This window comes from Corvus hawaiiensis, chromosome 5, assembly GCF_020740725.1.
Source record: "Corvus hawaiiensis isolate bCorHaw1 chromosome 5, bCorHaw1.pri.cur, whole genome shotgun sequence".
Lineage (NCBI taxonomy): Eukaryota > Metazoa > Chordata > Aves > Passeriformes > Corvidae > Corvus > Corvus hawaiiensis.
The window spans coordinates 2,396,198-2,419,548 of record NC_063217.1 but is presented as its reverse complement, the minus strand read 5'-3'; the positions used below and the strand labels follow the sequence as shown (position 1 = coordinate 2,419,548).

Sequence of the window (23,351 nt, the reverse complement as noted above, 5' to 3'; positions counted from 1 at the left end):
CCGTCCCTCATCGATCCCTGCCCGTCCCTCATCGATCCCTGCCTGTCCCTCACCCATCCCTGCCTTCCCGGCTGCTGTGGGATTCACCTCCACACTCCTGGTGACTTCCTGCCTATGGAGATGGTGATCCCAAGTCCCATCCAGATCTCCTGGGAATGTTCTTCCCGTGGGTAGGGAGGTGCTGCCATCCAGATCCTGCCCCCACCACGTTCTGGGGTGTGCAGGGCCGGAGCCGGGAGCTGTTCCTGGGTTCCAGTGTGGGAATTGGGTGATCTGGGGGCTCCCTGGAGCTCCCTGATTCCCTCCCTGCTGCTCCAGGGCGAGGAGCTCAGCGAGGCCAACGTGCGGCTCAGCCTCCTGGAGAAGAAGCTGGACAGCGCATCCAAGGACGCGGATGACCGCGTGGAAAAGATCCAGACCAAGCTGGATGAGACCCAGACACTGCTCAAAAAGAAGGAGAAGTGAGTTTGGAATGGGGCTGGGGGTGTGGAGCTGATGGAGCTCATCCAGAGGAGGCCACGGAGATCCTCTGAGGGCTGGATTCCCTCTGCTCTGGATCAGGCTGGGAGAGCTGGGAATGTTCCCCTGGAGAAGGGAAGGAGCCAGGGAGAGCTGCAGGGCCTAAAGGGACTCCAGGAGAGCTGCAGAGGGACTGGGGCCAAGGCATGGAGGGACAGGACGAGGGGTCCAGGACGAGCAGCATCCCTGGCCTCACACGTCCCTCCATGTGCTCTTCCCAGGGAATTTGAGGAGACCATGGATGCTCTCCAGGCCGACATCGACCAGCTGGAGTCGGAGAAGGTGGAGCTGAAGCAGCGCCTGAACAACCAGTCCAAGCGGACGATCGAGGGGCTGCGGGGGGCCCCGGCCTCGGGCGTGGCCTCCATCGTGTCCGGCATCGCCGGAGGTGAGTGACCGGCATCCCTGGACACGGCTGGAATGGGGCTGGGATGCCCTCCTGGCACAGCAGGTCTGGGCATGATGCGTGCCCAGGAATTTGGGAATGGTGCTCCCACAGCAGCAGCTCCTGGCGCTCGTGGAGCCGCAGCCTCTCCCACATTCCCAGCCCTGGCTCCCAGGAATCCTCCTGGCACATTCTCGTTCCCAAAGGAGCGGGAGCAGCCCAGGAGCTCTGTGTCAAACCCCTGGCTCTGGGGGAGCCATGCATGGGTCCTGCTTGGGTCACTCCCAGCTGCTGGGAATGGGGTCGGTCCCGAATGTGGCCGTGGGAGATGGGAGTTGCTTCAGCCACAGCTCCTCTCCCGCCCAATCCGGGGCTTTAATCCTGCTTTTTCTTGTCTCTCCCGGCCCCTCTCCCTGTGCTGCAGAGGAACAGCAGCGAGGTACGGACACACCCCGCATGCAGCCCCCAGTGCACGGGGGAAACAATATGCCAGGACACCCAAAGCCTGGGACACGGCTCCGTTTGGGAGCAGGGGAAGGATCCGGGTCCTGCTCAGATGCTGCCGGCCCTGGGAGTTCACGGCTGGTGGCTCCAGAGGGTTGGGAAGGGAGGGATGAGCATGGAACCGTGCCGGATGTGGAGTGGGGTGACGCCCACCTGGAGATCCTTGGGAAGGGGCTGGTGGAAGCCAGGACTTCTCCAGGGAGGTGCCACGTGTTGGTGACAGCACGCCGTGTCCCCGTGCCACCGTCACGGGTGGCACCGCTGATGGTCGGTGCCCGTCCGCAGGTGTCGGTGCCGGGCAGGTGCCGGGAGGCGGCTCCGGACCCGTCCAGGTGAAGGATTCACCCCTCCTGCTCCAGCAGATCGATGCCCTCCAGCTCTCCCTGAAACACCTCAAGAATGAGAACAACCTGCTCAAGGTCAGGGGGAACGGGGTTTGATCCCTGTGGGATGGGATCCGGGTGCCATGTGGGATGAGCTGGAGAACAGGCTCCGACTGCCCCACGTCTGGTGGGCTGCAGGGGAAGGGGCTGACAGCAGGGTCAGCACTGGGAGCTGGGAATGCTGGTGGAACTGGGGGAACTGGGGGTGCTGGTGATGTCCCTGCCAGCCCTGGTCCCCTCTGTCCAGATGCCACTGGCACAACTTGATTGATTGATTGATTGATTGACACCCCATGAGGAATTGGCACGGCAGCAGCTAATCCAATTAACCAGCTATTCTAATGGATATTCATGGCTGTCACAGAGCAGCTCACTGGGCCACAGCTCCCAAATCCAACCAGTCCCACGTGCAAGCCCCACGTCACCTTCCCACGGGTGCCACTTCCCGGGACTGTCCCTACTCCCACCCCTGCCAGACCCACACCCTGCTGGCTTTAGCAGAGTTTTATCCCCCGATTTTCCGCTTCCACCCCATTTTTCCCCCTGCCCTCTTCTCCCCGTTACCTTTTCCCGGTGTTTGCCCCCTTTCCCTGTCCCTAACTGGCATTTCCTGCGGATCCCAGGGCGCGCAGATGAAGATGGAGCTGGCCAGCCTGGCCCCGCTGCAGGTGCCGCGGGTGGCCGTGCCCCGCGACCGGCCGGGCGAGGCGCTGCCCACGCAGACCCTGTACCGCAAGACCACGCAGCTGCTGGAGACCCTCTACCAGCTCAGCGCCAACGCCAAGGTGGTGGACATGAGGCAGAGCAAATCCAGTAGGTCCTACACAAACATTCCCTGGCGCTGGGCGGGGCTTTGTCACCTCTGCGTTGTCCCTCTGCCCGTGGAGGGACCGGCAGCAACGTCTCCAACCGGAGCGGGGCTCGCTGTGGGGTGGGATCCAGGGTGAGGGCGCTGTTCTGGTGGCAGGTTTGTGGGGTGTTTGGGTTGAGGGGGACAACCCTGTGTCCCCACAGTGCTCAGCCCTGTCCCCCTGGCCAGGGCCATTGGTGTGTTGGGGACATGTGGCTCAGCGTCCAGCGGCTGAGCTGCTCTGGGGTGGTGCAGCCTCTCCCTGCTGGGGAGCCCCTCAACACCCAAAAGCCCTGAAACCCTCCCTGGTGCTAATCCAAGGAGGTCAAACCCCTCCAAAACCCCACAGGTACCAACCTGAGGAGGTCAAAACCCTGTGAAATCTCTTGGTACCAACCCAAGGACATCAAACTCCCCCAAAAGCCCTCAGGTACCAACCTGAGGAGGTCGAAACCCCCTGAAGCCCCCTGGTACCACCATGAGAAGGTCAAACCCCTCAGGTCCAAACCCCTCCCAGTATCAACTCCCAAAACACCCCTGGTACCAACCCAAAGAGGTGAAACCCCCCCAAAATCCTCTGGTACCAACCTGAGGAGGTCAAAACATCCCCAAACCCACCCAGTACCAATTAGGGGAGGTCAAACTCCCCAAAACTCCTTGGTAACAACCTGAGAAGGTAAAAACTCCCAAACTCTCCGGTAACAACCTGAGGAGATCAAAACCCTCCAAAACCCACCCGGTACCAACGTGAGGAGTTCCAAATCCCCCAAACCCCCTGGTACTGACCCGAGGGGGGTCACAGCTGCTCAGCTGTGTCCGTGTCCACCACGGCCCATCCGTCCCTTCCCGTTGCCTGCAGCGAGGAGCTCGTCGGCGCGGCTGCTGGAGCAGACGGCCCGGCTCTGCGCCCTCAAGAACTCCATCGACACCCTGAAGGTGAGCAAGGACCTTCCCCGGGCTGGGGCACCCGGTGGCACCCCCGGCCCAGCCCCGCAGACCCCCAGGCTGGGGCTGGTGGCACCTGGTGGCACTGAGGGGACAAGGTGCTGCCCGTTCCCATTCTCCTCCCTGAACAGTCGGGTTTGACCCCTCTGCCTTGTCCCCAGGGGTGGGTGAGGGGCTCTGGGGGGTGACAAGGGACACCATGGGGTGGATTTTGGGGTGACCTTGCCGTGGCTCCCCCCAGGACGACACACTGAGGGAGATGGTCCAGCAGCAGCCGGGCGCCGGCATCTCCACCACCTTCGGCACCTTCCCGTCCTCCTCCTTCCTGAAGGTGAGACCCCGATCCCGAGGAATCCCCCATCCTGAGGGACCCCCAATCCCAAGGAGTCCCCATTCCCGAGGGAACCCTGATCCCAAAGGATCCCCCCAATCCTGAGGGACCCCCATTCCTGAAGCAACCCCAATTCCAAGGGACGCCACTCACAAGAAACCCCCATTCCTCAGGGCCCCTCAATCCCAAAGGACCCTCTTTCCTGAGGGAACCCCAATTCCAAGGAACCCCAATCCTGACAGACACCAGTCCCCCTATCCTGAGGGACCCCAATCCCAAGGGACCCCTGTTCCTGATCCCCAACCTCCCTCGAGGGCCCCCCTGTTTTGACAAACCCCAATCCCGAGGGACCCCCCATTCCCAAGGGATCAGGTGGGTGAGGACCAAAGATACCTTCCACACCTGGCTCCAGCCCGGCACCCCGTGACAGCCACCACATCCCATCGCGGGGGTGCAGAGGGGGTGGTGCGGGGGTCCCGTCTGAGCGGTCCCGGCTGTCCCCGCAGGCCAAGCAGGAGCAGGCGCAGGGCCCGGCGCTGTGCGGGCGGGTGACGATCCCGTGCGCGCCGGGCCACGGCCAGGCCCACCGGGTGCTGCTCACCCCCGACCTGCTCCAGCACCTCCGCCAGCACTTCGTCGCCTGAGCCACTCCCGAGGGACCCCCGCCCCCGCTGTCCCCCCCTTTGGGACTCTCCGCTTCCCCCCCACCCCGGCCCCACTCGCGGGTGGGAGCCGGAGCCGCTTCCCCCGGGGGGATCCGGGCCCCCCGCGCTGCTCTCGGACACTACAGATCCCCCCCTCCGCCCCCCTCGGGACCCCCGTGGGGCCGGGGCTGCGGCCCCCCCGTGCTCCTGCCATCCAATAAAACTTCCCTGGACGTGCTTCCTGCGCCTGGAGCTGGCACCGGGGCGGGGACACTGCAGGGGACACGGGAGGGGACCGGGGGGAGCCCCGAGGGACACTGGGGAGCCTAGAAGGGGACTGGGAGGGCACTGGGGGGGGACGCCGGGCGTCCCGGGAGGGGCCAGGGAGGAGCGCAGGGCGGTCACGGAAGGGGAGCGGGGGTCACAGGAGGGATCCGGGAGGGCACTGGGAGTCCCGGGAGGAGCGCGGGGGTCACAGAGAGCCCCGGGATGGAACCACGGGGACATTCGGGGATCCTGGGATGGCGCCGCGGGCGAGAGCTCTGGGGGACATTTGGGGGTCCCGGGTGGGAGCAGGGGGACACTTGGGGGGTGCTGGGGGTCCCAGAGGGGACACGGGGCCGGGCGGGGGCTCCGGGCGGGGGCTCCGGGGGGACCCTCGGGGCGGCGGCTCCCGCCACGTGCGGCCGCGCGCGCATCAAACCGCGCGGGAAGGGGCGGGGCTGGCGCGCGCGCGCGGCTCCCATTGGCTGGCGCGCAGGAAAAGGCGGGAGGAAACGCCCCCTTCCCTGTTCTGATTGGTAGGCGCTGCTGAGAGGCGGGGCCAAGCCCTCCTCTGTCTGATTGGCTGCTGGACGGGTCCTTCGAGGGTAGCCCACGCTGATTGGCGGAGGGCGCGGCGCAGTGGGCGCTGATTGGTGGAGGAGGGAGGAGCCGGGGTTCCGGCGAGGACACGGCGTCAGTTCCGGGCGGCGGCGGCGGCGGGAGGACGATGGTGAGTGAGGGACGGGCCGGGGCCGCATCCGACGCCATCGGTACTGGGGGGGGGCCCAGGAGCCCCTTCCGACCGCATCAGGACGGGCCGGGGCCTGAAGGAGGCCGGGGGAGTGGCGTTGAGCCGGGCCGGGCGCGCCGGTGGGGCGGCGGGCGCGGGGATGGGCGGGAGCGCGGCCCTGGTGCCGCCCCCGGTGAGCGGAGCCCCCGGTGCCGCAGGTGCTGCTGCACGTGCTGTTCGAACATGCGGCCGGGTACGCGCTGTTCGCCGTGCGAGAGGTGGAGGAGATCGGCCTCCTGCTGCCGCAGGTACGGGACCGGCAACGGGGGGAGCGGAACAGCGGGAGCGGGAACGGGGAGGAGCAGGATTGGGGCGGGGAGGTAGAAAGAGGAGAACGGGGACCGGGGAGGTGCGGGGAGAAGCGGGGGAAACCGGAATGGGAGCGGGGAGCCGGGGGACGAGGAAACCGGGGTGGGAGGGAAGCGGCGGCGAAGGCCTGGGGGCGCCGGGCGGGGCCGCACCGGGCTGGTGCCGCAGCCGGGGCTGTTCGCAGCCCTCGTTCCCCGTGCCCGGCCGTGACCGGAGCCCCCCGGCTCCGCCCCGATTCCCCCGCAGGTGGAGGAGAGCGTCCTGACGCTGGGCAAGTTCCACAACATGGTGAAGCTCGTGGCGTTCTCGCCGTTCCGCTCGGCGCAGAGCGCGCTGGAGAACATGAACGCCGTGTCCGAGGGTGAGTGCGGGGCCGGGGCACCGGGACCCCCCTCCCGCGGGCACCTCCGCGCCGCCCTGACCCCTCCTTCTCCTGCAGGGGTCCTGCACGAGGACCTGCGGCTGCTGCTGGACACGGCGCTGCCCCCCAAGAGGAAGAAGGTGGTGCTGGGGGTGGGCGATGCCAAGATGGGCGCGGCCGTGCTGGAGGAGTTGGGGGTGCAGTGTCAGACCGGGGGCGTCGTGGCCGAGCTCATGCGCGGTGAGTGGGGACGGGGGGGACAGGGGACACCTCGGTGGGGTCCTGGCTTGGTTGGGGTTCCATGGGAAGGGTCAGGAGTTGGGGGACGCAGTGCCATTGTTGGTGTCCCTGGGGCTGCACGTGGTGACAGCTTAGTGTCCGTGTGTGTGTGTCCGTGTGTGTGTTTGTGTGTCCGTGTGTGTGTGGGCAGCGCTGTCCCCACATGGTGACCCCGTGTCCCTCCCTGCAGGGATCCGGCTGCACTTCCCGGCGCTGGTCCGAGGCCTCACGGCGCAGTCGGCGGCCAAGGCCCAGCTGGGGCTCGGCCACAGCTACTCCCGGGCCAAGGTGAAGTTCAACGTGCACAGGGTGGACAACATGATCATCCAGTCCATCAGCCTGCTGGACCAGCTGGACAAGGACATCAACACCTTCTCCATGCGCGTCCGGTCAGTCGGGACAAATTTGGGGTTGGTTTAGAGGGTTTGGGGGTCTCCCCTCCCCATGCTTACCACAGACAGCCGCCAGCGCTCCGGCCGCCTGTACAGACCGGGGAGGGACAGCAGCTCCCGAGGGCCACTGGCCAGGCCATGGGGCCATGGCGTGGACCTGGGGGGACACGTGGAACACAGAGGGGTGGCCTGGGGGGACGCGGGGCCGTGGACAGGGACTGGGCTGGGGGGGACACTCAGAGCTGTGGCTGACACTGTCCTCGTCCCCACAGGGAGTGGTACGGGTATCACTTCCCGGAGCTGATCAAGATCGTCCCCGAGAACTCCATGTACTGCCGGGTGGCCAAATTCATCGGGAACCGCCGGGAGCTGAGCGAGGAGAGCCTGGAGGGGCTGGAGGAGATCGTCATGGACAGCGCCAAGGCCCAGGCCATCCTGGAGGCCTCCCGCTCCTCCATGGGTTGAGGGGGCTCTGAGGGGCTCGGGGGGGTCTGGACACATGGTCAGTGCCACCGCTCATCCCGTGCCACCCCCAGGGATGGACATCTCCCCGCTGGACCTCATCAACATCGAGAGCTTCTCCCGCCGCGTCATCTCGCTGTCCGAGTACCGCAAGGGGCTGCAGGAGTACCTGCGCTCCAAGATGAGCCAGGTGGCTCCCAGCCTGTCAGCCCTCATCGGGGAGGTGGTGAGTGCCCCCGGGGACCCCCTGTCACCTCCCCGGCCGCGGAGATGATGTCAGAGTGAATCTGTCAATCCACTGAGCCGTGCTGCTGACACTTCCACTGCTGATCCCTGGCCTGGGGGGGGAGGCTCTATGTGCCCTTGGGGCTCCAGGGCCACCTGTGACCCCCACCCCGTGCTGTCCCCCAGGTGGGCGCCCGCCTGATTTCCCACGCCGGCAGCCTGACCAACCTGGCCAAGTACCCGGCGTCGACGGTGCAGATCCTGGGCGCCGAGAAGGCGCTGTTCAGGTACTGCGGCTGTGACGGGGTGGGGAGGGTCTGTCTGTGGGTGGGGGCTGCATTCAGGGGTCCTGACCCCTTTCCTCGGCCCCTTGCAGGGCGCTGAAGACGCGGGGGAACACCCCCAAGTACGGCCTCATCTTCCACTCCACCTTCATTGGGCGCGCGGCCGCCAAGAACAAGGGCCGGATCTCGCGCTACCTGGCCAACAAGTGCACGATCGCCTCGCGCATCGACTGCTTCTCAGGTGGGTTTTGGGGGCTCTCGGGGGGGTTTTAGGGGGCACAGGCCTGGCCAGCATGGGCACGGTCACCTGGTGCTCAGTTGGGCACGGGGAGGGCACTCGGGTGCCGTCAGGGCCGCTCTGCCGTGATGGGAACATTTTTCGTCAACAGCATCTCACCCCGTGTGAATGGTGACTCCTCTGGGCTGAGCAGAGCACGGGGGGGACTCGGGGGGTTTGGGGGTGCAGGGTGGGTTCTGAGCCCCCCCTGTCCCCTCCCTGCAGAGGTCCCCACCAGCGTGTTCGGGGACAAGCTGCGGGAGCAGGTGGAGGAGCGCTTGGCCTTCTACGAGACCGGGGAGCCGCCCCGCAAGAACCTGGAGGTGATGAAGGAGGCCGTGGTGGAGGTGAGGAGGAAGAGGAGGTGGTGGGGGCGCTGAGGGATGAAGAAGAGCGGTGAGGGTGATCAGTGGAGGCAGATGGAGGGGTGGAGGGGAGGTGTGGGGGAGATGAAAGTGGTGGCAGGGTAAAGGGGATGGAGGTGAGGTGCTGAGAGAGATGCAAACAACGGAGGTGGTGTGGCGATGAAGATGATGGAGGGTGGTGGTGAAGGGGATGAAGATGAGGGTGAGGGCCCGTGTCGGAGGTGATGTCACTGTGCCATCCTGACCCACCGTGGAGGCCAAAGACTGATTTAATGAGTCTGATCCGACCGGTGCTGGGGGTGGGGACAGACCCTGGGACTCTCCCCTCGCTCACATCCCCCGTGTGTCCCCCCAGGCCAACGAGGTGGTGGCTGAGGTGAAGAGGAGGCAGGAGAAGAAGGAGAAGAAGAGGAAGAAGCGGGAGAAGCGGCGGCTGGAGGCCCTGGCGGCGGCCGCCGAGGAGGGGGCGGAAAACTCGGTGATGGAGACGGAGGTGAGGGGGGGGATGGAGGTGAGACCCTCCTGGGGGGTTTTGGGGCTGCCTGGATCCTCCTGGTGCCAGGCGGGCTGTGGGGGCAGAGCTGATGTGAGGCTCCCCACAGGAGAACGACGTGGGAGCCAAGAAGAAGAAGAAAAAGAAGCAGCAGCAGCAGCCGGAGGAGTCGGAAGCGGAGGCAGAGCCTGAGGAGAACGGGGTGGAGGAAGAGGAGGAGGAGGAGGAGCCATTGCCCAAGAAGAAAAGGAAAATCACGGTGGAGGCCGAACAGGAGGAGGAGGAGGAGAAGAAGAAGAAAAAGAAGAAGAAGAAGAAGGCAGCGGCCCGGGACTCAGAGGAGGATTAGAGAGCGGGGCTGGCGCGGGAGCTCCCGCACACGGACTGACAGACTGACGGATGGGAGCGGGCAGCGGCCGCTTGCCCGGCACGGCCGTGTCCTAGCGGCCACTCGGAACGTGGCACGGCCCCTCGTGGCCTGCGTGAGTCCCTCTGGCCACCAGCAGCCCCTGGACTGGACTGGACTGTGCCTTACACAGTGGAACTTCCAACGGGGCTGTCCCCAGGCCCTGTCCCCTTCCTGGGGACCCTGGGCTGCACGGGGCTGTCCCCTGGCCCTGTCCCCTTCCTGGGGACCCTGGGCTGCACGGGGCTGTCCCCTGGCCCTGTCCCCAGGCCGTGCCCCACCCCAGCCTGTGCAGTGCAGGAGGGGAGAGGCCTGCTCGGGGTGCCCGAACCCCAATAAAGGGCTGAGGTTGTTGCTGATCCCTCCTGTCCTGCTCCGTGGCAGGGGGTGGCCAGGCTGTCCCCACGGGGGTCACCCTGTCACCAGCAGCCTGCCCCGGGGCCCAGGGACACGACGGCAGCGCGGTCACGCCTGAGGCCACTTGAGGCCACTTTTATTGGAGTCGCCGGGGGGACGGGGTGAGGGACACTACACCTCCAGGGCAGCGATCACGGCCTGGGTGAAATCCATGGAGGTGGAGTAGCCCCCCATGTCCGCCGTGCGCACCTGCAAGGAGACGGGAGGTTAGGGAGCAGGAGGGGACCCTGCAACTGCGGGGTCCCCCGCCCCAGGGGGGCCGTGGCACTGCGGGATCGGGCTCCCTGGAGCCCTCTGTGCCCCCCAAATGGTCCCTGTGCCTCAGGGAGGGGCTGATGGCCCCCTGTGCCAGCTTAGGGGCGCCCCAATGTCAGGTTTGGGCTCTGCTTTTAGCATTGCCCCCCCTCCCCAGTTTAGAGCAGCCCCAGCCCCCCAAAGCCGTGAGTCCCCCCAGGGCAGGGCGGAAGCGTTGGACCCTTTATTAGCAAAGCAGGATACAGAGCACAGCGCGGTGACAGCCCCACGGCCCCGGGGGGGCACCAGGCCTGGTCCCACGGGGCCACAGGGTTATGGGGTCACCTCCCAGGTGCAGCTCAGAGCGCTGGGAAACCCCAATTCCCCCGGATTGGGGGGCACAGAGTGCAGCTCCTCACCCTGCCCCAGGTCCGGAATGGCCCAAGGCCACCCCATGCCGGGAATTGTCCCCACATGGGGACCCTGTGCCAGCAGCTGCCAAGAGGGTGGAGGGTGGGGGACGTGACCCTGCTTATTGCTAAAAGCTGGATGGGATGGGTCCCATGGGAATGGGGGTCCCACGGTCACGGTGGTCCCATGGTCATGAGGATCCCACAACTGCACTGGTCCCACGGTCACAGGGATCCCATGGGAATGGGGTCCCAGAGTCATAAGGATCCATAGGAATGGGGTCCCAGAATCACAGGGATCCCATGGGAATGGGGTCCCAGAGTCATAAGGATTCCATGGGAATGGGGGTCCCAGAGTCACAGGGATCCCATGGGAATGGGGGTCCCACTGTCACAGGGATCCCATGGGAATGGGGGTCCCACAGTCACAGGGATCCCATGGGAATGGGGTCCCAGAGTCACAGGGATCCCATGCTCACAGGGACCCCACAATCCCATTGGTCCCACAGGAATGACTATCCAGCCACAGGGATCCCATGGGAATGGGGTCCCAGAGTCACAGGGATCCCAAGGGAATGGGGTCCCAGAGTCACAGGGATCCCATGCTCACAGGGACCCCACAATCCCATTGGTCCCACAGGAATGACTATCCAGCCACAGGGATCCCATGGGAATGGGGGGTCCCACAGTCACAGGGATCCCATGGGAATGGGGTCCCAGAGTCACAGGGATCCCATGGGAATGGGGTCCCAGAGTCACAGGGATCCCATGCTCACAGGGACCCCACAATCCCATTGGTCCCACAGGAATGACTATCCAGCCACAGGGATCCCATGGGAATGGGGTCCCACAGCCACGGTGGTCCCAAGAGGAGCTGCCTATGAGTTTGGGGCACTGCCCCGTTCCCCCCAGGCCACCCCAGTGAACCCCAAAATCCACACTGGCCGCCTCCACGGAGCAACCCCCGCCAGGGGATGGGGCGGGGGAAGGAAAAGGATTCCTGGGGTTACGGGGCCACCCTCCTCCCTGGGGGCACTGGGGCAGCCGGGGGGGCAGGGAGGGGGTTTGGGGAGGGGGCCGAGGCGCTGGGGGAGCTGCCGGGGGTCCTAAGCCCCATAGTGGGGGTGCAGGTTGTCAATGACGGACTTGACGAAGTCAGAAGTGGTGGAGTAACCGCCCAAGTCCCGAGTCCGGACCTGCAAATCCAACACAGGGAGGGGGGAGAAACGGGGAAAGGCCGCGGTGAACGGAGGGAATCGGCTGGGAGGGGGACAGGACAGGAGAGAGAGAGAGAGAGAGAGAGCGGCCACCCTTCATCGCCCTGCCAGGACCTGCGGCAGGGACGGGGCTGTGGAACACCCCCTGAGCTCCCTGCCAGGACCTGCGGCAGGGACGGGGCTGTGGAACACCCCCTGAGCTCCCTGCCAGGACCTGCGGCGGGGACGGGGCTGTGGAACACCCCCTGAGCTCCCTGCCAGGACCTGCGGCAGGGACGGGGCTGTGGAACACCCCCTGAGCTCCCTGCCAGGACCTGCGGCAGGGACGGGGCTGTGAACACCCCCTGAGCTCCCTGCCAGGACCTGGGGCGAGTAATGGGGCCATGGAAAGGTCCCTGAATGCCCTGCCAGGACCCAGGTGGGGACAGGGCCATGCCAGAAGTCCCTCCCTCGCCAGGATGTGACCGCAGGGGCTGGATGCAGCTGTGGGCCTGGGATTCCATCTGGAGAGAGGAGAGGAGCCGGAATCTCGGCTGGAGAGAAGAGCCGGAGCCTCGCGAGGACGCGGCACCAGCAGCACCAGCCCTACCCATCGCCCCGCACTCACTTTGCCACCTTTGATCACCTTCTTCACCGCGTCCGAGATCATGTTGGAGTGGTATTCCAGGCTGGAAAAGAGTGGGAAGCACGGGATGAGCCCCTCAGAACCCCCCCAAAACTCCCCCTGGCAGCCCAGCACGTACTTGAGGTGCCGCAGCATGTTGGAGGCCGACAGCAGCATGGCCGTGGGGTTGGCGATGTTCCTGCCCACGGCCTGGGCGAAGGGGTGCCGGGCTCCCTGCGGGACAGAGGGCACGGTGACGGGATCATCCCACTCTCCCAGCCTTGGGAATTCCCCGCTGGGATCGCCCTCCTCACCATCTCGAACACGGCGTACTCGGCGCTGTAGCTTTCGCCGGGCACGACGCCGGCGCCGCCCACCAGCCCCGCGGCCAAGTTGTCCACAATGTTGCCGTAGAGGTTGGGCATCACCAGGACGTCGAACTGGTAGGGATTCTGCACCAGCTGGGATGGGAATGGGGATGGGGATGGGGCAGGTGAGGCCGGGAACACCTGGGGGAAGCTCAAGCCCACACTGGGACAGGGGGCAGAGCCCAGGTGTGGTGGGGCTGGATGAGCTCCAAGGCGTCTCCGATCCAAATCGTTCCACGCTTGGCACAACTGCCTGGAGCAGCAGCGATGGGATTAGGGGTTTTTAGGGATGCAAAGGGCAGTTTTTTAGGGATATGAACACGCCCAGCCCCAGTGAGGCTGCAGGAAGCCAGGTCACCAAGCCAGGTGAGTGGCAGAACCGCCGTGGCCAAATCCCCCCAAATTCCCCCCGGGAGGAGCACTGGGAGCAACACTGGGATGGCCCCGGAGCTACGGGGTGTGCAGGGCCAGCTGAGACCGAGCTGGGAATACTGGGAATGCTGGGAGGGCTCCTGCGTGGCACAGGCACAACCCTGGCATCATGTGTGCCCGGCTTTGGAGGTTCCAGCTCCTCAGGGTGGGAAGGGAGCAGGGATGGGGCCACAGCCTGTCCCGTGGCTCACCTGCATGCAGCAGTTGTCGATGATCATGGTGTCGAATTTGATCTTGGGGTACAGCTCGGCCACCTCCTTGCAGCACTGCAGGAACAGCCCGTCCCCCAGCTTCCTGCGGCAGGAACAGCGGGAAGGGTCGGCGGGAGAGCAGGGAAATCCTAAAGGCTGCAGGGATCCAGCTGGAACTGGGATCTGGGACATCACTTGGGGCTCTCATCCTGCTTTTCCCCCCTCCCTCTCCCTGATGAGGAAGGGGTTTGTTTCAGGTGGGAGGAGCAGGAGGAGCTGTCCAGGTGCCCCCAGCGGGGCTGACTCCAGAGCTGGGGAGCTCGGATTCTGCAGGACTGACCCCAAGCCAATGATCCCACAATCCATGGGGAGGGGTAACGGGGTTGTTAGGGAGAGGCTGCGCTGGGAATATCTGGACCCTGGGTTATCAATAACTCTGATCAGCAGCAGCCCCAGGGGAGGCAGAGTCCTGCTCACTCCTGGCAGCAGAGAGAGGGAAAACCCCCAATCCCAGGGAAATCCTGCTCTCCCTCACCCAGCCCGGCACGGAGCAGGATCACAGAGTCATGGAATGGTTCTGCTGGGGAGGGACCTTCAAAGTTTATGGATTCCATGGGCAGGGACACCTCCCACTGTCCCAGGGTGCTCCAGCCTGGCCTTGGACATTCCCAGGGATCCAGGGGCAGCCCCAGCTGCTCTGGCAATTCCAGCCCAGCCCCTCCCCACCCTCCCAGCCAGCAATTCCTTCCCAACATCCCAGCCCAAGCTGAAGCCATTGCCCCTTCTCCTGCCACTCCAGGCCGTGTCCCAAGTCCCTCCCAGGTGTCCTGGAGCCCCTGTGGGCACTGGCAGGTGCCAGCCCCTCGCTGAAGTCACACCGCTCTCTACAGAAGGCGATGCGGGCAGTGCCGAGGGCCGGTCCCTGAGGGGACTGGGGGTGACAGGAGGGTGACAGGGACACTCACATGATGTTGGCCTTGTGCACAGCTGTGACCTTGGCCCGGCCCTTCTTGGTGGCGTAGTCGAAGGCGAACTTGGCGATGCGCTGGGACTTGGCCCTGGTGATGATCTTCAGGCACTCGATCACGCCCTTGACGCTCTGGGGGGACAGGGGGGGTCACACACCTGGCACGGCCACCCCAGCGTGTCCCCAGCACCTGTCCTGCCTTGGGGGTCTGTCTGTCTCCCTGTCCTTAGCACCGGAATTGTATTTATGATCTGTTGTATGCGTAATTCTTACATGCATTTATAGTTATGGTTAATTATTCTTATGATCAGTAGTTTTCCAATTAAATACTTCTTATCACTGGAATTTTGTTTCAGTTATTAAATTGTTCTAACCTCAACCCAGGTTTGCCTTTTCGTTCCTGTTCTCCTCCCCACAGGGAAGTGGGAGGACCCCAGGAGAAGGGGGGTGCTGTGGGGTTAATCCAGGACAACATCCATCTCCCTCTGTCCCTTTTTCCAGGCATTATCCCCCCTGCAGCCACCCCAGTCCTCACTGGAGCTGTGTCCTCATCCCTAAATATTCCCCCAATTCCATTGCTCCAGGCAGGGCCACAGCGTGCTGAGCAGGGAATCAGGGAATCATGGAATGGGTTTGGGTTGGAGAGACCTCAGAGCTCATCCCATTCCAGCCAGGGACACCTCCCAATATCCCAGGTGGATCCAGCCTGGCCTTGGGCACTGCCAGGGATCCAGGGGCAGCCCCAGCTGCTCTGGGAATCCCATTCCCAGCAATTCCTTCCCAACATCCCAGCCCAAGCTCCCCTTTCCCACTGGGAAGCCATTCCCTGCCTCCTGGCCCTCCAGGCCTTGGCCCCAGTCCCTCTGCAGCTCTCCTGGAGCCCCTTTAGGCCCTGCAAGGGGCTCGCAGCTCTCCCTGGCTCCTTCCCTTCTCCAGGGCAACATTCCCAGCTCTCCCAGCCTGATCCAGAGCAGAGGGGCTCCAGAATCCTGGAATGCTTTGGATTAGTAGGGACTTTGAATCCCATCCCATTCCAACCCCATCCATGGGCAGGGACACCTCCCACCACCCCAGCTGGATCCAAGCCCCAGTGTCCAGCCTGACCTTGGACATTCCCAGGGATCCAGGGGCAGCCCCAGCTGCTCTGGCAATTCCATTCCCAGCAATTCCTTCCCAACATCCCACCTCAAGCTCCCCTTTCCCACTGGGAAGCCATTCCCTGCCTCCTGTCCCAAATCCCTTCTCCCAAATCCCTCTGCAGCTCTCCTGGAGCCCCTTTAGGGACTCTGAGGATCCCCTGGAGTTTTCCCTTCTCCAGGGGAACATTCCCAGCTCTCCCAGGCTGCCTCCATGACCGAGGGCTGTCCGTACCTCGTGCTCCAGGGAGCTGTACTCGCCCTCCGTCTGCTCCCGGATGATCACCAGGTCCAGGTTGTTGTGCCGGGTCTGGTATCCCGGGAGACTCTTCACGTGCACCACGTTGGCAAACAGGTCCAGCTTCCTCCTGGGAAGGGGCAGCGGGATGGGCTCGCCCGGGGCTGCTCCGGGCTCACCGGACACGGCTGGGGCCACCCTCACGCCCCTCTCCAGGACCCCACGGTGAGCAGGGGCAGCTCCTGCTCCCTCAGGGAATTCTGCTTCCCAGTAACTCATGAATTATTAATTAACGGGGTTTTCCCAGTGACAAATACTGGTGGCAACTCCACCATGTCCAGAATTCCCAGAAAAGCAGGATGGGCCAACAGGGACAGCTCCTGACCATGGATGGTCCCTCAGGAATTTCGTTTTCCAAGCCACACAGAATCCCTCAGGAACTCTGCCTCCCAATAACTCCTTAATTAATAATTAATGGTTTTTTTCCCAGAGACTCTTCCCTACAAGTCCTGGGACCACCCCCCTCTCCAGGATCCCACTGAACGGGGAGACCTCACGATGGTCCCTCGGGAATTTTCTTTCCCAGCCCACGCGCGATCCCTTGGGGTTTTCCTCTTCTCCCGTAACTCATTAATGATTAATTAATTAATTTTCCCGGCACCTGGCAGGTGAGTGGGGCCCTCCCTCACCTGAGCCTCATGTCATAGGACGCCAGGTCTCCCTTGTACTCCATGGGCGTGTGGATCTTCCCTGCAGGACACAGAGCGGGATGAGGACACGGGGGAGTATTCCCAAAATCCCACACCAACCTCCCCTGGCCCAGCCTGAGGCCGTTCCCTCTCCTCCTGTCCCTGCTCCCTGTAAGCAGATCCCGATATCCCACCTGGCTCCAAGATTTCAGGGAGTTGTGCAGAGCCACAGGGTCCCTCCTGATCCCTCTTTTCTCCAGGCTGAGCCCCTTTCCCAGCTCCCTCAGCCTCTCCTGCAGCTCCAGACCCTTTCCCAGCTCCCTCAGCCTCTCCTGCAGCTCCAGACCCTTTCCCAGCTCCCTCAGCTTCTCCTGCAGCTCCAGACCCTTTCCCAGCTCCCTCAGCTTCTCCTGCAGCTCCAGACCCTTTCCCACCTCCCTCAGCCTCTCCTGCAGCTCCAGACCCTTTCCCAGCTCCCTCAGCCATTCCTGGAGCTCCAGACCCTTTCCCAGCTCCCTCAGCCTCTCCTGCAGCTCCAGACCCTTTCCCAGCTCCCTCAGCTTCTCCTGCAGCTCCAGACCCTTTCCCAGCTCCCTCAGCCTCTCCTGCAGCTCCAGACCCTTTCCCAGCTCCCTCAGCTTCTCCTGCAGCTCCAGACCCTTTCCCAGCTCCCTCAGCCTCTCCTGCAGCTCCAGACCCTTTCCCAGCTCCCTCAGCCTCTCCTGCAGCTCCAGACCCTTTCCCAGCTCCCTCAGCTTCTCCTGCAGCTCCAGACCCTTTCCCAGCTCCCTCAGCCTCTCCTGCAGCTCCAGACCCTTTCCCAGCTCCCTCAGCCATTCCTGGAGCTCCAGACCCTTTCCCAGCTCCCTCAGCCTCTCCTGCAGCTCCAGACCCTTTCCCAGCTCCCTCAGCCTCTCCTGCAGCTCCAGACCCTTTCCCAGCTCCCTCAGCCTCTCCTGCAGCTCCAGACCCTTTCCCAGCTCCCTCAGCCATTCCTGGAGCTCCAGACCCTTTCCCAGCTCCCTCAGCCTCTCCTGCAGCTCCAGACCCTTTCCAGCTCCCTCAGCCTCTCCTGCAGCTCCAGACCCTTTCCCAGCTCCCTCAGCCTCTCCTGCAGCTCCAGACCCTTTCCCAGCTCCCTCAGCCTCTCCTGCAGCTCCAGACCCTTTCCCAGCTCCCTCAGCCTCTCCTGGAGCTCCAGACCCTTTCCCAGCTCCCTCAGCCTCTCCTGCAGCTCCAGACCCTTTCCCACCTCCCTCAGCCTCTCCTGCAGCTCCAGACCCTTTCCCAGCTCCCTCAGCCATTCCTGGAGCTCCAGACCCTTTCCCAGCTCCCTCAGCCTCTCCTGCAGCTCCAGACCCTTTCTCAGCTCCCTCAGCTTCTCCTGCAGCTCCAGACCCTTTCCAGCTCCCTCAGCCTCTCCTGCAGCTCCAGACCCTTTCCCAGCTCCCTCAGCTTCTCCTGCAGCTCCAGACCCTTTCCCAGCTCCCTCAGCCTCTCCTGCAGCTCCAGACCCTTTCCAGCTCCCTCAGCCTCTCCTGCAGCTCCAGACCCTTTCCCAGCTCCCTCAGCTTCTCCTGCAGCTCCAGACCCTTTCCCAGCTCCCTCAGCCTCTCCTGCAGCTCCAGACCCTTTCCCAGCTCCCTCAGCCATTCCTGGAGCTCCAGACCCTTTCCCAGCTCCCTCAGCCTCTCCTGCAGCTCCAGACCCTTTCCCAGCTCCCTCAGCCTCTCCTGCAGCTCCAGACCCTTTCCCAGCTCCCTCAGCCATTCCTGCAGCTCCAGACCCTTTCCCAGCTCCCTCAGCCTCTCCTGCAGCTCCAGACCCTTTCCCAGCTCCCTCAGCCTCTCCTGCAGCTCCAGACCCTTTCCAGCTCCCTCAGCTTCTCCTGCAGCTCCAGACCCTTTCCCAGCTCCCTCAGCCTCTCCTGCAGCTCCAGACCCTTTCCCAGCTCCCTCAGCCTCTCCTGCAGCTCCAGACCCTTTCCCAGCTCCCTCAGCCTCTCCTGCAGCTCCAGACCCTTTCCCAGCTCCCTCAGCCTCTCCTGCAGCTCCAGACCCTTTCCCAGCTCCTCAGCCCCTCCAGGAGCTCCAGACCCTTTCCCAGCTCCCTCAGCCTCTCCTGCAGCTCCAGACCCTTTCCCAGCTCCCTCAGCCTCTCCTGCAGCTCCAGACCCTTCCCAGCTCCCTCAGCCTCTCCTGCAGCTCCACACCCTTTCCCAGCTCCCTCAGCCTCTCCTGCAGCTCCAGACCCTTCCCAGCTCCCTCAGCCTCTCCTGCAGCTCCAGACCCTTTCCCAGCTCCTCAGCCTCTCCTGCAGCTCCAGACCCTTTCCCAGCTCCCTCAGCCTCTCCTGCAGCTCCAGACCCTTTCCCACCTCCCTCAGCCTCTCCTGCAGCTCCAGACCCTTTCCCAGCTCCCTCAGCTTCTCCTGCAGCTCCAGACCCTTTCCCAGCTCCCTCAGCCTCTCCTGCAGCTCCAGACCCTTTCCCAGCTCCCTCAGCCATTCCTGGAGCTCCAGACCCTTTCCCAGCTCCCTCAGCCTCTCCTGCAGCTCCAGACCCTTTCCCAGCTCCCTCAGCCTCTCCTGCAGCTCCAGACCCTTTCCCAGCTCCCTCAGCCATTCCTGCAGCTCCAGACCCTTTCCCAGCTCCCTCAGCCTCTCCTGCAGCTCCAGACCCTTTCCCAGCTCCCTCAGCCTCTCCTGCAGCTCCAGACCCTTTCCCAGCTCCCTCAGCCTCTCCTGCAGCTCCAGACCCTTTCCCAGCTCCCTCAGCCTCTCCTGCAGCTCCAGACCCTTTCCCAGCTCCCTCAGCCTCTCCTGCAGCTCCAGACCCTTTCCCAGCTCCCTCAGCCCCTCCAGGAGCTCCAGACCCTTTCCCAGCTCCCTCAGCCTCTCCTGCAGCTCCAGACCCTTTCCCAGCTCCCTCAGCCTCTCCTGCAGCTCCAGCCCCTTCCCAGCTCCCTCAGCCTCTCCTGCAGCTCCAGACCCTTTCCCAGCTCCCTCAGCCTCTCCTGCAGCTCCAGACCCTTTCCCAGCTCCCTCAGCCTCTCCTGCAGCTCCAGACCCTTTCCCAGCTCCCTCAGCCTCTCCTGCAGCTCCAGACCCTTTCCCAGCTCCCTCAGCCTCTCCTGGAGCTCCAGACCCTTTCCCAGCTCCTTCCCCAGGGTTCCAGGTGTGACCTCCCCACAAGGACAAGGCCACACTCCTCAGGCCTCTCCTCACCGATGAGGGCGACCTTGCTCTCCTTCATGGAATCCACGACCCGATCCAGCTTCTCCTCGGACGCCGTGTTCTGCACCTCGCTCAGGTGGTGCTCGTCGAACACCACGGGGACGCCGCCGGCCTGCGAGGGGGACAGAGGCGGCCGGTGTCACCTGGGGAGCCTTGGGGACACCGACGGGGACACGGAGCCCTGCACCAGCCAGGGCCCTGCTCGGGGAGAGGAGGGAACCGGCACGGTCGGACCTCTGGGTCCCTCTGGTCCCGAAGGAACGGTGATAAAATCACGGAATACTGAGGTTGGGAAAGCTCTCCGAGGCCTCGCCAGCAGTGCCCAGGCCACCACTGGGGATGTCCTCAAGTGCCACAAACACAGGGCTGCTAAATCCCTCCAGGGATGGGGACTCCCCCCATCCCTTTCCAGGAGGAATTTTCCCAATATCCAAGACAAATCTCTCCAGGAATGGGGACTCCCCCTCTGCCCGTGGGCAGCACCAGTGGGGACAGAGGGCACAGGGGCACTCAGGGGCACTCAGAGACACTCAGGGACACTCGGGGACACTGGGGGGCACTCAGGGACACTTGGGGACACACAGGGACACTCAGGGACACTCAGGGACACTCAGACACTTGGAGACACTCAGGGACACTCGTGGACACTCAGGGACACTCGGGGACACTTGGGGACACACAGGAACACACAGGAACATTGGGGACACTCAGGGACACTCAGGGACACTCGGGGACAGCTGCTGCTCGTGTCCCCAGGACGTGGCCGTACCTTGAAGACCTCCTTGACCGAGTGCATGAGCTCCGGCCCCACGCCGTCCCCCGGCAGCATCGTCACCTGGAACGTGCCCTCGGCCTTGGCATTGTGGGACTGCGGAGAGCCGGCGGGGTCAGGGCGGCCTCACCCCAAAAGCCAGCCCCAAACCGGACCCCCGTCCCCACCCCGAGCTGGGGGAGGGCGCCTGAGGAACGTCCACACCCACAGGGACACGGGACTCATCCCCAAGTGCCACATCCATAGGGTGGGGAAATCCCTCCGGGCATGGGGACTCCACCACTGCCCTTCCCAGGAGGAAAATTCCCAATATCCCACCTGGCACAGCTTGAGGCTGTTCCCAACCCCCGCCAGCTGCCCCCTCCTGTCAGGGACTTGTGCAGAGCCACAAGGTCCCCCCTGAGCCTCCTTTGCTCCAGGCTGAGCCCCTTTCCAGCTCCTTCAGCCATTCCTGGAGCTCCAGCCCCTTTCCCAGCTCCCTCAGCCTCTCCTGCAGCTCCAGACCCTTTCCCAGCTCCCTCAGCCATTCCTGGAGCTCCAGACCCTTTCCCAGCTCCCTCAGCCATTCCTGGAGCTCCAGACCCTTTCCCAGCTCCCTCAGCCTCTCCTGCAGCTCCAGACCCTTTCCCAGCTCCCTCAGCCTCTCCTGCAGCTCCAGACCCTTTCCCAGCTCCCTCAGCCTCTCCTGCAGCTCCAGACCCTTTCCCAGCTCCCTCAGCCTCTCCTGCAGCTCCAGACCCTTTCCCAGCTCCCTCAGCCTCTCCTGCAGCTCCAGACCCTTTCCCAGCTCCCTCAGCCTCTCCTGCAGCTCCAGACCCTTTCCCAGCTCCCTCAGCCTCTCCTGCAGCTCCAGACCCTTTCCCAGCTCCCTCAGCCATTCCTGGAGCTCCAGACCCTTTCCCAGCTCCCTCAGCCTCTCCTGCAGCTCCAGACCCTTTCCCAGCTCCCTCAGCCATTCCTGCAGCTCCAGACCCTTTCCCAGCTCCCTCAGCCTCTCCTGCAGCTCCAGACCCTTTCCCAGCTCCCTCAGCCTCTCCTGCAGCTCCACACCCTTTCCCAGCTCCCTCAGCCTCTCCTGCAGCTCCAGACCCTTTCCCAGCTCCCTCAGCCTCTCCTGCAGCTCCACACCCTTTCCCAGCTCCCTCAGCCTCTCCTGGTGCTCCAGACCCTTTCCCTGGACACGCTCCAGCCCCTCCAAGTCTTGTCCTGAGGGGCCCAAACCCACCCAGGATTGGGGATGTGTCCCCTCCCCCCCTCAGTCCCTGTCCCGAGGCCACCCCGGGGGTGCCCCCGGCCCTGAGCACACCCGACACCACGGAGAGACCTTTCCCTCACTCAGCACCTCCAGAAATAACCTCTCCCTCTGCCCAGCGGAATTCCTGCGAGCTCCCAGCCCAGCCCGGCCTTCCTCAATTCCCTCATTCCTCCTCCCTGCCCTCAGGATCTCAGGGAATTTTGCCAAAGCCCATTTTTGTGGCCCAGACCGCCAAAGAGCCTCGCTGATCCTTCCTGGGATGTTCCCTTTTCCCCCCTTCCATGGCTGCTTCCTACTTCAACACCCTCCTCCCACCGATCCCACCTTGCTCAGGCTGGAATTCCCTGCTGGGAGCTGGTTCCAGCATGGATCTCACTCATCCAGCCTCGGGGATCCACAGGGAATTCCCCCATAATACCAGGAGCCAGGCAAGAGAGATTCCAGAATTCCAGGGGGAAGGGGGAAAGGAAAGCTGAGAATCCCGAATCGGGAGCTTGAATATCCCGGAATCAAATTTCCAGGGCACAAACTGGGGCTCCTGGGCAGTGATTAAATATCAGCAGGCAAAGGCCAGGGAAGGGCAGCGCTAGGCCTGGCTCAAGGTCATGCAGACATTTAGGGCTGAGCCCTTCCCTCAGCATCCTCAGCAATATTGCACATGGAATCAGGGAATCTTCCTGCTGGGAAAAACCTCCGAGACCCCCCCCAGCACTGCCCAGGCCACCACTGACCCGTGTCCCCAAGTGCCACATCCACATGGATGTTAAATCCCCACAGGGACGGGGATTCCACCACTGCCAGGGCTGGACAGCCCTTCCCAGGAGGAATTTCTGATATCCCAATACCTGGCCCAGCCTGAGGCCGTTCCCTCTCCTCCTGTCCCTGTTCCCTGGGAGCAGAGCCCGACCCCCCCCGGCTGCCCCCTCCTGTCAGGGACTTGTGCAGAGCCACAAGGTCCCCCCCGAGCCCCCTTTCCCCCCCCCCCCCAATTCCCCGTTCCTCCCTCAGCCCCTCCTCACCTTGGCCTGCGCTTGCTGCAGGAGGGCGGCCGAGGTTCCCAGACCCCTCCACACCCCGAGGCTCTGGGCGCGGAGGAGGCCCTGGGGGTGTCAGAGGTCAGAAAGCCCCGTCAGGGGGTGCCCCCTCCCCCCCAAAATCCTCCCCCTTTCCGCGTTACTCCCAGCCCAAAGTAACCCCCGGGCCAGCCTGGCCCTGCAGCCCCCCCACAGTGTCCCCCCAAAATGACCCCCCCTCACACCCAGCCCGAACCGGACACCCCCAAACTGACACTCCGCAGCCCCGACCTCACACCCTGCCCCACACTGACCCCCCCGAGCCCTCCCAGCCCTCACGGACACCCCCAGCCCAGCCCGACCCCTCACGCCTCACTCGAGGTGAGCCCCAGTGAAGGATAAGGTCAGACCCCGTTTGACCCCCCCCCCCAACCCTGCGCGGCGCCCCCAGCCCGACCGTTCACCCCTCAGCGATCTCCCCCTTACATTCTGCCCCCTCAGACCCCATCGCTGAGCCCCTTCTCCCCTCACGGCCCCCGCCCCTCACCGCCGCCGCCGCCCGGCCCGCGCTGAGCGCCGCCATCTTTGCGGCCCCACAATGCACCGCGGCCGCGGCGCGCGCAGGGGCACGTGACGCCGAAGGGGGCGGGGCCGAGCGGCCCCTGCGGCGCCCCCTGGCGGACGGGGGAGGCAGCGCGGGGACGGG

At 64.3% G+C, this 23,351-nt stretch overlaps 3 protein-coding genes and 2 non-coding genes across 11 annotated transcripts in view; 4 read left to right on the top strand and 1 right to left on the bottom strand.

Annotated features, from left to right (window-relative positions):
• Window positions 1-4,799, top strand: part of DCTN1 (dynactin subunit 1) — a 42,600-nt gene extending 37,801 nt beyond the window's left edge. For 4 of the 6 annotated variants that reach the window (XM_048303738.1, XM_048303737.1, XM_048303736.1 and 1 more), the window contains 8 exons: window positions 319-461; window positions 741-907; window positions 1,329-1,343; window positions 1,694-1,827; window positions 2,415-2,604; window positions 3,501-3,577; window positions 3,828-3,917; window positions 4,424-4,799. In XM_048303738.1, coding sequence (XP_048159695.1) covers window positions 319-461; window positions 741-907; window positions 1,329-1,343; window positions 1,694-1,827; window positions 2,415-2,604; window positions 3,501-3,577; window positions 3,828-3,917; window positions 4,424-4,561 — 954 coding nt within the window. In that variant the 3' untranslated portion in view covers window positions 4,562-4,799. The remainder of the gene's footprint in view (window positions 1-318; window positions 462-740; window positions 908-1,328; window positions 1,344-1,693; window positions 1,828-2,414; window positions 2,605-3,500; window positions 3,578-3,827; window positions 3,918-4,423) is intronic. The other 2 variants (XM_048303739.1, XM_048303735.1) reach the window with 1 other exon arrangement.
• A 653-nt stretch (window positions 4,800-5,452) lies between these two features.
• NOP56 (NOP56 ribonucleoprotein) lies at window positions 5,453-9,827 on the top strand. Its single transcript, XM_048303751.1, has 12 exons — window positions 5,453-5,555; window positions 5,774-5,863; window positions 6,171-6,285; window positions 6,364-6,525; window positions 6,755-6,953; window positions 7,229-7,416; window positions 7,493-7,644; window positions 7,830-7,930; window positions 8,020-8,168; window positions 8,430-8,551; window positions 8,925-9,062; window positions 9,172-9,827. The coding sequence occupies exons 1-12, from the start codon at window positions 5,553-5,555 to the stop codon at window positions 9,409-9,411; spliced, it is 1,659 nt and encodes a 552-aa protein (XP_048159708.1). The 5' UTR covers window positions 5,453-5,552; the 3' UTR covers window positions 9,412-9,827.
• Window positions 8,286-8,358, top strand: LOC125326854. The gene has a single exon (XR_007204034.1). It is a non-coding gene; the product is annotated as a small nucleolar RNA SNORD56 (small nucleolar RNA).
• Window positions 8,786-8,854, top strand: LOC125326853. Its single transcript, XR_007204033.1, has one exon. It is a non-coding gene; the product is annotated as a small nucleolar RNA SNORD57 (small nucleolar RNA).
• Window positions 9,828-9,933: 106 nt separating the features above from the next.
• Window positions 9,934-23,270, bottom strand: IDH3B (isocitrate dehydrogenase (NAD(+)) 3 non-catalytic subunit beta). 2 transcript variants are annotated; one of them, XM_048303760.1, is made up of 12 exons: window positions 23,193-23,270; window positions 22,652-22,732; window positions 20,375-20,473; window positions 19,597-19,717; window positions 16,372-16,432; window positions 15,680-15,812; window positions 14,307-14,440; window positions 13,342-13,444; window positions 12,665-12,811; window positions 12,490-12,584; window positions 12,354-12,414; window positions 9,934-10,074 (listed from the first exon to the last, which is right to left on the bottom strand). In XM_048303760.1, exons 1-12 carry the CDS (start codon window positions 23,226-23,228, stop codon window positions 9,997-9,999), a joined length of 1,149 nt encoding a protein of 382 aa, XP_048159717.1. In that variant the 5' UTR covers window positions 23,229-23,270; the 3' UTR covers window positions 9,934-9,996. The 2 variants fall into 2 exon arrangements, with proteins under 2 accessions (XP_048159717.1, XP_048159715.1); XM_048303758.1 differs by lacking the exon at window positions 9,934-10,074 and adding an exon at window positions 11,093-11,725.
• Between the last annotated feature and the right edge of the window lie 81 nt (window positions 23,271-23,351).

What these genes read in the sequence shown, in the direction of transcription:
- NOP56 (XM_048303751.1), top strand. An exon ending in GCCGAGAAGGCGCTGTTCAG is followed by an intron (nt 7,931 to 8,019) that starts GTACTGCGGCTG and finishes GGCCCCTTGCAG; the next exon opens with GGCGCTGAAGACGCGGGGGA. An exon ending in ACTCGGTGATGGAGACGGAG is followed by an intron (nt 9,063 to 9,171) that starts GTGAGGGGGGGG and finishes GGCTCCCCACAG; the next exon opens with GAGAACGACGTGGGAGCCAA.
- IDH3B (XM_048303758.1), bottom strand. Translation starts at nt 23,228, where the DNA reads ATGGCGGCGCTCAGCGCGGGCCGGGCGGCGGCGGCG. An exon ending in TCCTATGACATGAGGCTCAG is followed by an intron (nt 15,813 to 16,371) that starts GTGAGGGAGGGC and finishes GCCCCTTCCCAG; the next exon opens with GAGGAAGCTGGACCTGTTTG. An exon ending in TCGACAACTGCTGCATGCAG is followed by an intron (nt 12,812 to 13,341) that starts GTGAGCCACGGG and finishes TTCCCATCCCAG; the next exon opens with CTGGTGCAGAATCCCTACCA.